Raw genomic sequence first — 12,500 nt, 5'->3', positions numbered from 1 at the left:
GGTGGGAAACAGACCCTCTGGTCTTCTTTCTCTCTGGATCTGTCATGTTCTCCTTCTCTGAACGTCACTGACCGGAAAAAAACAAGATTGTGTTTGAAATAAAAACACCCAAAAATACGTTTTATATGGCGAGTTGGGGTTTGTTGAACGCTTCAAAAGGAAGGAAATTCAAACTACCACCACAATCCTGACTACCGATGCACAAACAAGGTGTTTCGTTATGTATGTTGTAGAGCAGTAGTAGTAGTAGTAAAGCTATAGCTCTGTAACAGGTGTAATGGCTGTGACATAAGCACAGAAACAAACTAAAATGCTGGTAAAATAATCATGTGATTCAGTCTGCCCAGGTTGATAATAAAGAGAGGACTGAAGTGAGACGACTAGAGTGAGGCTATACGTTACATGAGTGATCATCTGTGCTCTACTGTTCTGACTGGCCTCGTCTTGTACTTCTGCACCTGCAGTGAGAGTTAGAGACCAGCAGGGGGAGACAGCAGGTGACAGGTCACCAGGGAAACAGTATTTACACTGTATTCTGGGAAATGCAGATAGACGTACAGGGTTCTACTTCTGAACCCTAAAGAAGAAAGCGTGTGAAGTTATGACACGTCGGTCCCAAAGCGCCTCAAGGTGAAGGTTTCCAAGTTTCACTATATCTGTGAGGACATTTTGGCTCACACAATGCACATACACACCAACACTGTCCTGAACTGCACACCGACACACACACACACCAACACTGTCCTGAACTGCACACCTACACACACTAACACTAAATACTGAACTGCACACCAACACTGTTCCCTTCTGATCCTGGATCTTCTATAGTATATACAGTATAGTCTATAGTCTACTATATTAGTACGTTGCTTTAAATAAAAGCATCTGATAAATAAAAATGATTTTTTTTCAAGTTCAAATATATACTGTCTTGTATTTCATTAACATATTACAATCACTCACTACTCATTGTAAACAAAACTAACCCGAGGTATTCTTTTCTCCCTGCAGTACAGACAGCTCCTGGACTGATGGTAGAGTATCTCCCTGCAGTACAGACAGCTCCTGGACCGATGGTAGAGTATCTCCCTGCAGTACAGACAGCTCCTGGACCGATGGTAGAGTATCTCCCTGCAGTACAGACAGCTCCTGGACCGATGGTAGAGTATCTCCCTGCAGTACAGACAGCTCCTGGACCGATGGTAGAGTATCTCCCTGCAGTACAGACAGCTCCTGGACCGATGGTAGAGTATCTCCCTGCAGTACAGACAGCTCCTGGACCGATGGTAGAGTATCTCCCTGCAGTACAGACAGCTCCTGGACTGATGGTAGAGTATCTCCCTGCAGTACAGACAGCTCCTGGACCGATGGTAGAGTATCTCCCTGCAGTACAGACAGCTCCTGGACCGATGGTAGAGTATCTCCCTGCAGTACAGACAGCTCCTGGACTGATGGTAGAGTATCTCCCTGCAGTACAGACAGCTCCTGGACCGATGGTAGAGTATCTCCCTGCAGTACAGACAGCTCCTGGACCGATGGTAGAGTATCTCCCTGCAGTACAGACAGCTCCTGGACTGATGGTAGAGTATCTCCCTGCAGTACAGACAGCTCCTGGACTGATGGTAGAGTATCTCCCTGCAGTGCAGACAGCTCCTGGACTGGACTGGGGAACTTTGTATAGTTCATCTGTTGATCGTATATAGATGCTGCTTTAACGCTCCACTACAGTTATAAATCCTCATCCTTCACATCATCCTTCACTCCCTCTGCACCTCTTAAATACCAGCAAATAGCAGGATAATTTTCTGTTACCATGACGTCCAGTACTGATAACATCTCCTGAATCTACTTAAAACTGTCCAAAGAGGTTTTACCCAGTCATTATTACAGCAAACAGCAGTGTTTTATTTGTCTGACTACAGGACATTACTAAACACAAATATTCCCTTGTAACTTGTATAAACAGCTATGGTAAAAATGTGTTAGTATTAAGAGTCGATGCACACAGGAAGTGAAAGTGATTGTTGAGGTGTTGGGCTCGGCGTGAGGCTGGGCCTGACCCCTGACCCCTCAGCTGGGGGCCAAACAAACACTCCTTCATCCCGTCTTCAGACCCAAAACAACATAAACACTTTTTAATACCTGATTCATTTCCATTGAACTTTTAGGAATAATTCAAATTTAAACCAAATGGTTTACCACATGTAAGGACCTCAATCTGTAACCATTTAATCAAAATGGGCAGTGTGTAAATCAGTTTTGTGGAAGAGGGAAACACTCTCCTCTCCCCTGCTGCAGCAGATCATGAAGGCCTGATATCACATCACTAGCTACTAGAAGGGTGACATGGGTTAAAACTGGAGTGTAATCTGGAGTGTAATCTGGACCAGGTCTTGGATTAACATATAATCTGGACTAGGGTTGGATTTACAGTGTCATCTGGGTTAGGGTTATGATTACAGTGTAATCTGGACTAGGGTTAGGGCTACAGTGCAATCTTGACTAAAATTAGGATTAGAGTGTAATCTGGACTAGGGTTAGGGTTACAGTAAACTGGAATAGGGTTAGCATCATTGTTTAATTATAGTGAGAGTAATCAAAACCCATTCAACTGAAAGGTTATTTGTTAATTTGATAACAGATTTTTCAAAATGTGGACATTCTTTACGTTGATATTTTGGTCTTTGAAAAGAGATCACCACCCAGCAAACAATAAATAAATAAATAGAATTAAAAACAACATAAAATACATATATTAAAATAAAAAGAGAACTAAGAGGAAGTGCTTTCCTTTATCAGTGGTAACGAGCCGTGGAAACATCTGAAACTCTCTTAAGATCACATCCCTTCTCTGGCGAAACCATAGAAACTCACGTCCACTCACAACGTAACCATAGAAACATACACGTTTCGGTCACACCGGATGAATCTGTCACTGCGAACCAAGGGTTTGTCAGGGGAACCAAGGGATCGTCAGGGGAACCAAGGGATCGTCAGGGGCACAAACCCAGTGTTGTTGTTGGAATTTAGGGTGCCGTGGTTCTAGATCCTCTCAGTTTCAGGACGGGTCAGTCTAGATGCAGGCAGACTTGTCGGGTCGTTGTGTGGTTCCTTTGACAGAAACGCGTGACTGGTCCTTATTGTCTGAGGTAAGTGGCCGTGAGGAATTACTTTCCAACTGCCTTCATACCTTCAAACTCACTTCATCTTGCTGGCTGGGACAACATGCTGGTAACCCACACAGCTCTGGTAAAACTAAGACTTGAGCAAACATTTATAGACAACAAAAGGCATTAGTAATGGAACAACGATAGCATCCTAGCATCTGCTCCTGTAAAACATCACCTAGTCCTCTTCAGGGATCAGCTATGTTGGTTTAGTCTGTACGCTCCCTATCTGCCATGCCCTCCAGTTCCTGGAACAGAGACTTGTCAGCCAATAAGAGGCTTCAGGGGGTAAAGGTCAGGGAGGTAAAGGTCAGGGGTTAAAGGTCAGTGGATAGACGGACATTTGGCATTTGATACTCTCTCTGTTTCCTGACAAAGACTAGGGACATGACATCAGGCATAGCTAGCATTCCTCTCTTCCCATTCTGCTCCTTTCCTTTATGGATTTCTCTTCCACTTCCTGTCCTTCTGTCAGGCCCTGGCCTGGCCCCGCCCACTCAGAGGTCAGAGGTCGGTGACTTTGTTCTCCACGGCTGCGGCGATCTGCTGGAGACGGCAGCCCAGCTGCATCTTCTGGGCTGTGGGGTCTTCCTCCAGAGCTGTGATGATCTAGAGAGGAGGAGAGGAGGAGGAGGAGGGGAGGGGGGTGGAGGAGAGTGGGTGGAGGAGAGGAGGAAGGGAGGCCCACAAGCAGATGGTTAGCGTCTAGATGGTTGTGTGAGTGTGTGTGTGGGGGAGTGTTTGTGTGAGTCCTAGTGTGTGAGAGAGCATGATACCTGGTCGTAGTATTTGTTGATGTACTTGTACAGCTCATGCAGGGCCACCATGAAGTTCACCTCTCCAGAATAGTTCTGCATGGATAGAAGGAGAGGAAGAGGAGAGCAGAGGAGGAGAGGAAAAGGAGGAGTGATGAGGAGGAGCAATGATGAGGAGGGGAGGAAGAAGAGAGGAGGGGAGGGGAAGAGAATGTTAATTGGTCCTTGTGGTACCTTGTTAAGACAGACAGGTAGAGAGACAGACAGTTTCAGTGTACAGTACCCGAGACAGCTCAGCAAGTGCAGAGTTCATCTCCTGGTCGCTGGCTGAGATGGTCTGGCGGATATCAGCATAGTACCTGGGGGGCAGAATGAGGAGGGAGAGAGGGGGAGGGAGGGGAGAGGGATTCGATTGACAGACGGGGATCACAGTAAAAGGTATTTAGAGAAACAAATGCACTATAGGGTCTATAGCTTTCCCTTTGTTATCACTTTCTCTCTTTTCTCCCACTCTTTCACCCTCCCTCCCTCCCTCCCCCCCCCTCTCCCCCCCTCCCTGACTCCCGTTAAGGTCCCTCACCTCTCCACCATCTGCTTGTAACGGGGGATGTCTCTGGCGTACAGAAGCTTGTTGATGGGAGAATCCTGGAAGAGAACACATAAAAGCCATTAGATCTGCATATAACCTGGAACCTCTGATTGGTTCCAACCCCATTCTAAGGGCGTGTGATAGGCTCACCCTGCCCAGCTTGTGCTCTGCGAGGGTGCAGGAGTCCATGAAGGTCTGAGCTATGACAGACAGCACTGCATCCACATGGTCGCTCGCCTGCACGTCAAAGATGAACTGAGGGTTCTTCAGGATGTTGATCCAGAACCGCAGCGGTAGACTAGTCAACAACACACACCACAAACACAACAAAACAAGTTTTGGTTTATTATTATTTTTTTATTGTGAACATATGAGTTACTGTTGACCTGGTTTCCTCTTCTGATTCAGTGAGCTTGGTAAGTGAAACACAAACACAGCACAGTCTTCTGAATTATGATGATCAGGCTATTATGAAGATTTATGAAGTCTCATGAAATCTCATGAAGCCTAATGAACATAGGCAGACAGCCAGACAGTCAGACAGTCAGACAGGCAGACAGACAGACAGACAGGCAGGCAGGCAGGCAGGCAGGCAGGCAGGCAGGCAGGCAGACAGGAAGACAGGCAAGCAGACAGACAGACAGACAGACAGACAGACAGGCAGGCAGGCAGGCAGGCAGGCAGGCAGGCAGACCTGTTGGTCTTCCAGATGTGGATGGTGTCGGGGTCAGAGATGTTGTGCAGCAGGGCCTGCTCGTCCAGCAGGTCAAAGTAGTACTTGAGAGCCAGGGGCACTGGCCGGCTGGTACTGAGGATCACCGTGAACAGGTCGTCCACAAACTTCTGGAGGGTTCCCTGGGGAGGGGGGGGGGGGGGGGAGAGGATGAGAGTGTAGGTGTCTTTTTGTGTATTTTTCTTGATGTCTGTGTGTGTGTGTGTGTGTGTGTGTGTGTGTACCTTCATGGACAGCAGCCTGGTGAGGTAGCATGGTGTGTGTGTGTGTGTACCTTCATGAGGTAGCCTGGTGTGTGTGTGTGTGTGTGTGTACCTTCATGAGGTAGCCTGGTGTGTGTGTGTGTGTGTGTGTGTGTACCTTCATGAGGTAGCCTGGTGTGTGTGTGTGTGTGTGTGTACCTTCATGGACAGCAGCCTGGTGAGGTAGCATGGTGTGTGTGTGTGTGTACCTTCATGAGGTAGCCTGGTGTGTGTGTGTGTGTGTGTGTGTGTGTGTGTGTGTGTGTGTGTGTGTGTACCTTCATGAGGTAGCCTGGTGTGTGTGTGTGTGTGTGTGTGTGTGTACCTTCATGGACAGCAGCCTGGTGAGGTAGATCTCAGGGATGGCTTTGGCCCCGCCCCTCTCCCTCATGCTCCCTCCACGCTGCTTTGGAAGCTCCGCCTCCTCACTGGCCTTCACCAGGTGCCACAGCCTGACTCCGCCCTCCTCACCATCGTCCAGCATGGGGGTCTCTGTGGGGCGCACGGCGTCACTACCCAGCACCTGCTTCACCTGACACGCACACGGAGAGGACCTGGGAACTAGGGTTCACCACTAACCACTGAACTAGGGTTCAACACTAACCACTGAACTAGGGTTCAACACTAACCACTGAACTAGGGTTCACCACTAACCACTGAACTAGGGTTCACCACTAACCACTGAACTAGGGTTCACCACTAACCACTGAACTAGGGTTCAACACTAACCACTGAACTAGGATTCAACACTAACCACTGAACTAGGGTTCAACACTAACCACTGAACTAGGGTCAACACTAACCACTGAACTAGGGTTCAACACTAACCACTGAACTAGGGTTCAACACTAACCACTGAACTAACCACTGAACTAGGGTTCAACACTAACCACTGAACTAGGGTTCACCACTAACCACTGAACTAGGGTTCACCACTGAACTAGGGTTCAACACTAACCACTGAACTAGGATTCAACACTAACCACTGAACTAGGGTTCAACACTAACCACTGAACTAGGGTTCAACACTAACCACTGAACTAGGGTTCAACACTAACCACTGAACTAGGGTTCAACACTAACCACTGAACTAGAACCTTTTATTATCTGCTGCCGTTTGATCATGATCCTACAACACAGCTGTACAGCATCTGTAATATACAGTTACTTAGGAGAGGAGGGGGGGGGGTTCACAGGAAGTACTCACTTTCTCCCTACAGTTACTTAGGAGAGGAGGGGGGGTGTTCACAGGAAGTACTCACTTTCTCCCTACAGTTACTTAGGAGAGGAGGGGGGGTGTTCACAGGAAGTACTCACTTTCTCCCTACAGTTACTTAGGAGAGGAGGGGGGGTGTTCACAGGAAGTACTCACTCTCTCCAGGTGAGTAGTCATGGCAGTCATGGTGCAGGTGTTTGGTTGTCCTGGTTACCAAAGTCACAGTGGCTCCATCAGGAACCTGCACAAATGAATAAACAAGACGTTTCATGAACAATAACAAAGATCTACGCTCAATCCAGTAATGGCTGTTTCAGTTTAGAACTGTTCTAGACACAGTGATCAGAGAAGACAAGAAAAGTGGTGTAGTGACCCCTGACCCTGTGGGGCTGCAGGGTGTCTAGTGTACCTATGTAACCCCTGACCCTGACCTTGTAGTGCTGAAGGGTGTTGAGGCGTTTCCAGGAGCCCTGCACCACCGACGTCAGATCCTCGTCCGACAGGATCAGGTGACCTGCCACGCCCGCGCGCCACTCTGGAGTCACACACACAGAGAGAGGACCACTCTGGGGTCACACACACAGAGAGAGGACCACTCTGGAGTCACACACACAGAGAGAGGACCACTCTGGAGTCACACACAGAGAGAGAGGACCACTCTGGGGTCACACACACAGAGAGAGGACCACTCTGGGGTCACACACACAGAGAGGACCACTCTGGAGTCACACACAGAGAGAGGGCCACTCTGGAGTCACACACACAGAGAGAGGACCACTCTGGAGTCACACACAGAGAGAGGGCCACTCTGGAGTCACACACACAGAGAGAGGACCACTCGGGAGTCACACACACAGAGAGAGGACCACTCTGGGGTCACACACAGAGAGGACCACTCTGGGGTCACACACACAGAGAGAGGACCACTCTGGGGTCACACACACAGAGAGGACCACTCTGGAGTCACACACAGAGAGAGGACCACTCTGGGGTCACACACACAGAGAGAGGACCACTCTGGGGTCACACACAGAGAGAGGACCACTCTGGAGTCACACACACTGCGGTTAGTGGTCGGTACTGACCCAGGTGCAGCGCGTCGGTGTGGGGTCTCTGGGAGAAGGATGTTCCCTTCCAGGCCTGCTCCAGAACCTTCTCCTTCACCTGGGTGATGGTGTCACAGTCCAGAACCTTGGCCGGTACCGTGGTAACCGGGCCACCGCTAGCCGCAGGCATCAGCACATTCAGCGTCTGCCGGACAGGGAGGATGGGGGGGAGGGGTATGGACACGTGTGTGTGATGTCAGTGTTTATGCTTTATGTATGTGTTAGTGTGTGTGTCTGTACGTGTGTGTGTGTGTGTGTGTGTGAGCATGTGTGTGTGTGTGAGCGAGTGTGTGTGCGTGTGTGCGTGCGTGTGTGTGTGAGTGTGTGTGTGTGTGTGAGTGTGTGTGTGTGTGTGAGTGTGTGTGTGTGTGCGTGCGTGTGTGAGTGTGTGTGTGAGTCCTCACCAGCGTGCGTGTCTGAGTGTGTGTGTGAGTGTCTGAGTGTGTGTGTGTGAGTGTGTGTGTGTGCGTGTGTGTGCGTGTCTGAGTGTGTGTGAGTCCTCACCAGCGTGCGTGTCTGAGTGTGTGTGTGTGTGTGTGAGTGTCTGAGTGTGTGTGTGTGAGTGTGTGTGTGTGCGTGTGTGTGTGCGTGTCTGAGTGTGTGTGAGTCCTCACCAGCGTGCGGTACTCCACGTCCTCCCGGAGCAGCCGGTTGTCGTTGAGGGTGTACTTGGCCTTCCCCGTAACCGCGTCAACGGGACCCTTGTCCACCTGGTGCTTGATGGCCCTGAACAGCATGTAGAAGGCCTCGCCCGCAGAGTCCTGCAGGAACACACACCACAGGTATCAGGTACCCAACACTCCTGCTGGGCAGGTAGGGTTAGGGGCAGGTGGGGTACCTACCCTGAGAGGGGTTAGGGGCAGGTGGGGTACCTACCCTGAGAGGGGTTAGGGGCAGGTGGGGTACCTACCCTGAGGAAGGTGAACAGACAGATGGACATCCAGTTGGTCAGGAGCTTCTCCACCACAGACTCAGTCCTGAAACACAGAACACTGGTCTAGAACCCTGTCTTAGAACTAGAACCCTGGTCTAGAACCCATGCCTGTGAATCAGAACTCTGGTCTCAGTACTAGCTCCCTTGATATGGTGTTTCCATGCTTATACATACAACCTCCATCCACCCCTCACCTCCTCACCTCCCTCAATCTCTCCCTCCCTCCCTCCCTCCAACCCTCCCTCTCTCCCCCCCTCACTGACCTGCGCAGCATCAGCTTGGGGTTCTTGGCCACGTACTGCTCCACCAGGTCGTTGAGCAGTGTCTTCAGGATGTCGGTGAAGTACTCCAGTTTACCGTGCAGCGCAACCGTGAGGAGGGAGGCCAGGTAGGCGCGGTCACGCGGGGAGAAAGTCCTCTGCACCTCCAGAGTGTGGATGAACTGAGGGAGGAGAGGGATTACATTTTCTGTTATTTCCTCTCTCTTCCCCCTGTGTCTCTCCCTCTATCTCTCTCCCTCTACCTCTCTCCCTCTATCTCTCTCCCTTTGTCTCTCTCCCTCTGACTCTCTCCCTCTGACTCTCTCCCCCTGTATCTCCCCCCTCCTGTACCGTGGTGAGGAACAGCTTGCTGTTGAGCAGGTTGGACAGCTGCACCAGGCCCTGCTCCACCGTGTGCCTGCGGGCCTCCGGCACGTCCAGCTCCCTCCTGAGCGGGGACTCCCGGTGCCCCGGGAAGAAGATGCGCTCGGCGTACGTCCCGTAGTCCAGGAAGGGGATGCCCGAGCCCCCCAGGTCACTGGACACATCCATCATCTCTGTCATCAGGTCTGGAGGAAAGGAGAGGGGGGAGAGGAGGAGAGGGGGGAGAGGAGGAGAGGGGGGAGAGGAGAGGAGAGGGGGGAGAGGAGGAGAGGGGGGAGTGGAGGAGAGGGGGGAGTGGAGAGGAGAGGAGTAGGAGCACACCAGATAAGAAAGAAGGAGAGGAAGATAAAGAGGAGATCAAAAAATAGAAAGAAGGAATCAACGGGAAGGAAGGGACAGGGTGAGGAGAGCTGGAGAGACAGGGAGCGCCCTGGTGGAGAGGAGGGAGAGGAGGAGGGAGAGGAGGGAGGAGAGGAGGAGGGAGAGGAGGAGGGAGAGGAGGAGGGAGAGGAGGAGGGAGAGGAGGAGGAAGGAGGAGGAGGAGGGAGAGGAGGAGGGAGAGGAGGAGGGAGAGGAGGGAGGAGGAGGAGGGAGAGGAGGGAGAGGAGGAGGATGGAGAGGAGGATGGAGAGGAGGAGGGAGAGGAGGGAGGAGGAGGAGGGAGGAGGAGGAGGGAGAGGAGGATGGAGAAGAGGATGGAGAGGAGGAGGGAGAGGAGGGAGGAGGAGGAGGGAGAGGAGGAAAGAGATCACTAACTCACCTGTGAACTCCTTCTTGCAGCGGTCTCTCACACTGGTCTCCAGGTTCTCCAGCTGGATCTGAACCTTCTTATAGTCTCTCATAGCCTGCTTACTCTTCCTCCTGAACCACACACACACACATACACACACACCGCAGGAACGCACACACACACCGTGCGCAGAAACAACACAGGCACAGATACACACACGCACACAGATACACACAGTGCAAAATATGCATTATAAAAGCTCCTCTAGCACTGTAAAGCATCATAAAAGCTTAACAGTGAAATATAGAGACAAAAACACTATGTAAACATGTGTATGTGTGTGTATCTGTGTGCGTACCTGTGTGTGTGTGTGTGTACCTGTATATGAGCAGGATGATGAGGACGAGCAGGGCCAGTACAGAGGCGCCCACCCCCAGCCCCACCTGGGCCTCCAGGGGGAACATGGAGCGGCCCAGGGAGTCGTATTGAACGCGCCCCAGGGAGAAGTTCAGGTTCCCCATCTGAACCTGCTCAACACAGACACAGACCAGGTGAGTTACATATTAGACACAGACACATTTTAAATTATTACATGTCCGCCTGTAAGTGCCTTACAGTGAACTCTGGCAGAGCATCCATCATTTCCTGTTTCCTGGTGGGCAGGACTGTGGGCTGCTGGGATGGCGGCTCACAGTACAGGTGGTTGTGGGTGAGAGTCTTGACGGCACACACGCCTCCTCCAATCAGAGCCAGCACCTCCTCCTTGTGGATGGCCAGGTCCAGGTTCTCTCCCTGCAGCAGAGAGAGCAAGGATACAGCAGGGTTGCACCTGGGTTAGACCTGGGTTAGACCGGGCCAGGTTAGACCTGGGCAAGGATAGACCTGGTCTAGACCTAGATCATCCCAGGATAGACCTAGACCTAGACGGAATGAATGAATCAGTATTATACATAGTATAGTACAGTGTAGCCCAGTACAGGGTAGTCCAGACCTCTACAGAGATGACACTGCCAGGCTTGTGGTGGTAGGGCCGGCTTGGGTCCTGCTGGTTCAGGGGGTACAGGACTGGGTTGGGCTCGTAGCTGAACGCCTCGCTGCTCACCGAGCCAAAGGCAAAATGGAGGCTGTCCAACAGGAAGTCCACCTGGACCCGCGCATGCCTAGCTTCCTGTCCCACCGCCGGGGTGGGACACAGGATCAGGGAAGAGCTCCGGACCGCACAGCTGGACTCATACTGGGGGACGAGGGGAGGAAGTGGAAGGGGTCACTAACACACTCACTTCCTAACACACACAGGTCATCACTCACACACACACACCTGTTGGACATGGCAGAGTGTGTCTTCAGGACAGGCTGGCTCAGGTACGCTCCTCCTCCTCCTGCGCGGGGGCAGGGGGGGGGCCGGGGGGCTGAGGGGGGGGGGCCGGGGGGCTGAGGGTCACCCTGATCCTGGGATCCTGCACCACGTCCAGGTACTGACCAGACACCCGGATCACCCTGCCCCCACTGAGAGAGAGAGAGAGAGAGAGAGAGACAGAGAGAGAGAGAGACAGAGAGAGAGAGAGAGAGAGAGAGAGAGAGAGAGAGAGAGAGAGAGAGAGAGAGAGAGAGGGACATAGAGAGAGGGAGAGAGGTCAGAATACAGCTGGGTTGTAACACTGAAATTAATGAGAGGATGATGGGATGGATGAATGAAAGGATGGATGGACAGACGGATTGAAACAGGATGGATGGATGCAGGATGGCAGGGTGCAGGGTGCAGGTGAGCAGGGTGCAGGTGAGCCGTCCTACCTGAGGAAGCTCTTGGAGGGGGCAGCTGAGGTGATGTTGGGGTCGGGGGTGTAGTGATACAGGGCAGCCTGCAGGTGGCGCTCCGCCCGGCCGAAGCGCACCGTCACACGCTGCTCCCCGGTGCTGTTGCTGCGCCCCGTCACACAGCTCAGCCGGCCGTCCAACACCTCAGACGCACTACAGCAGCCAGTCAATCAGTCAGTCAAACAGTGTCATATTGTTTAAATATATTGTTTTTACTGCACTGCATGTAATATATGTTATTTTTGCACTGTGCCTACTAGCTGAGAGTTGATTCCCCTGAGGTGGGCCTGGTAAACACCCTTACATGTGACACAGTACTCCTCCAATCAGAACGCTGACATCTCCAACACCCTTACATGTGACATGGTACTCCTCCAATCAGAACCCTGACATCTCCAACACCCTTACATGTGACACGGTACTCCTCCAATCAGAACGCTGACATCTCCAGGGTGCCCGGTCCTCAGCCGGTGTCCCATGATGCTCAGCGTTGAGCCCCCAGACCTCGGCCCTCGCTGGGGGGTCAATCCTGTCAGGACTGGGTCCTGGGGGGAGGAGGGAGGGAGGGA

General features: G+C 51.7%; 1 protein-coding gene across 1 annotated transcript in view; it reads right to left on the bottom strand.

Annotated features, from left to right (window-relative positions):
* Window positions 1-3,621: 3,621 nt before the first annotated feature.
* LOC136945378 (plexin-B1-like) overlaps window positions 3,622-12,500 on the bottom strand; it is a 25,742-nt gene continuing 16,863 nt past the window's right edge. The window contains 22 exon segments of the mRNA XM_067239150.1: window positions 3,622-3,776; window positions 3,944-4,018; window positions 4,206-4,281; window positions 4,503-4,567; window positions 4,662-4,809; window positions 5,206-5,366; window positions 5,812-5,978; window positions 6,859-6,943; window positions 7,134-7,237; window positions 7,788-7,953; window positions 8,423-8,569; window positions 8,719-8,785; window positions 9,006-9,184; window positions 9,354-9,571; window positions 10,147-10,247; window positions 10,495-10,643; window positions 10,732-10,908; window positions 11,108-11,350; window positions 11,435-11,536; window positions 11,538-11,622; window positions 11,908-12,084; window positions 12,340-12,476. Of these exon segments, the coding sequence (XP_067095251.1) occupies window positions 3,672-3,776; window positions 3,944-4,018; window positions 4,206-4,281; window positions 4,503-4,567; window positions 4,662-4,809; window positions 5,206-5,366; window positions 5,812-5,978; window positions 6,859-6,943; window positions 7,134-7,237; window positions 7,788-7,953; window positions 8,423-8,569; window positions 8,719-8,785; window positions 9,006-9,184; window positions 9,354-9,571; window positions 10,147-10,247; window positions 10,495-10,643; window positions 10,732-10,908; window positions 11,108-11,350; window positions 11,435-11,536; window positions 11,538-11,622; window positions 11,908-12,084; window positions 12,340-12,476 (2,934 nt within the window). The 3' untranslated portion in view covers window positions 3,622-3,671.

The sequence above is a fragment of the Osmerus mordax genome, chromosome 7, assembly GCF_038355195.1.
Source record: "Osmerus mordax isolate fOsmMor3 chromosome 7, fOsmMor3.pri, whole genome shotgun sequence".
NCBI classification, from domain to species: domain Eukaryota; kingdom Metazoa; phylum Chordata; class Actinopteri; order Osmeriformes; family Osmeridae; genus Osmerus; species Osmerus mordax.
Note: the sequence above shows the minus strand (reverse complement) of the source record. Positions and strands in the feature narration are given on the sequence as shown.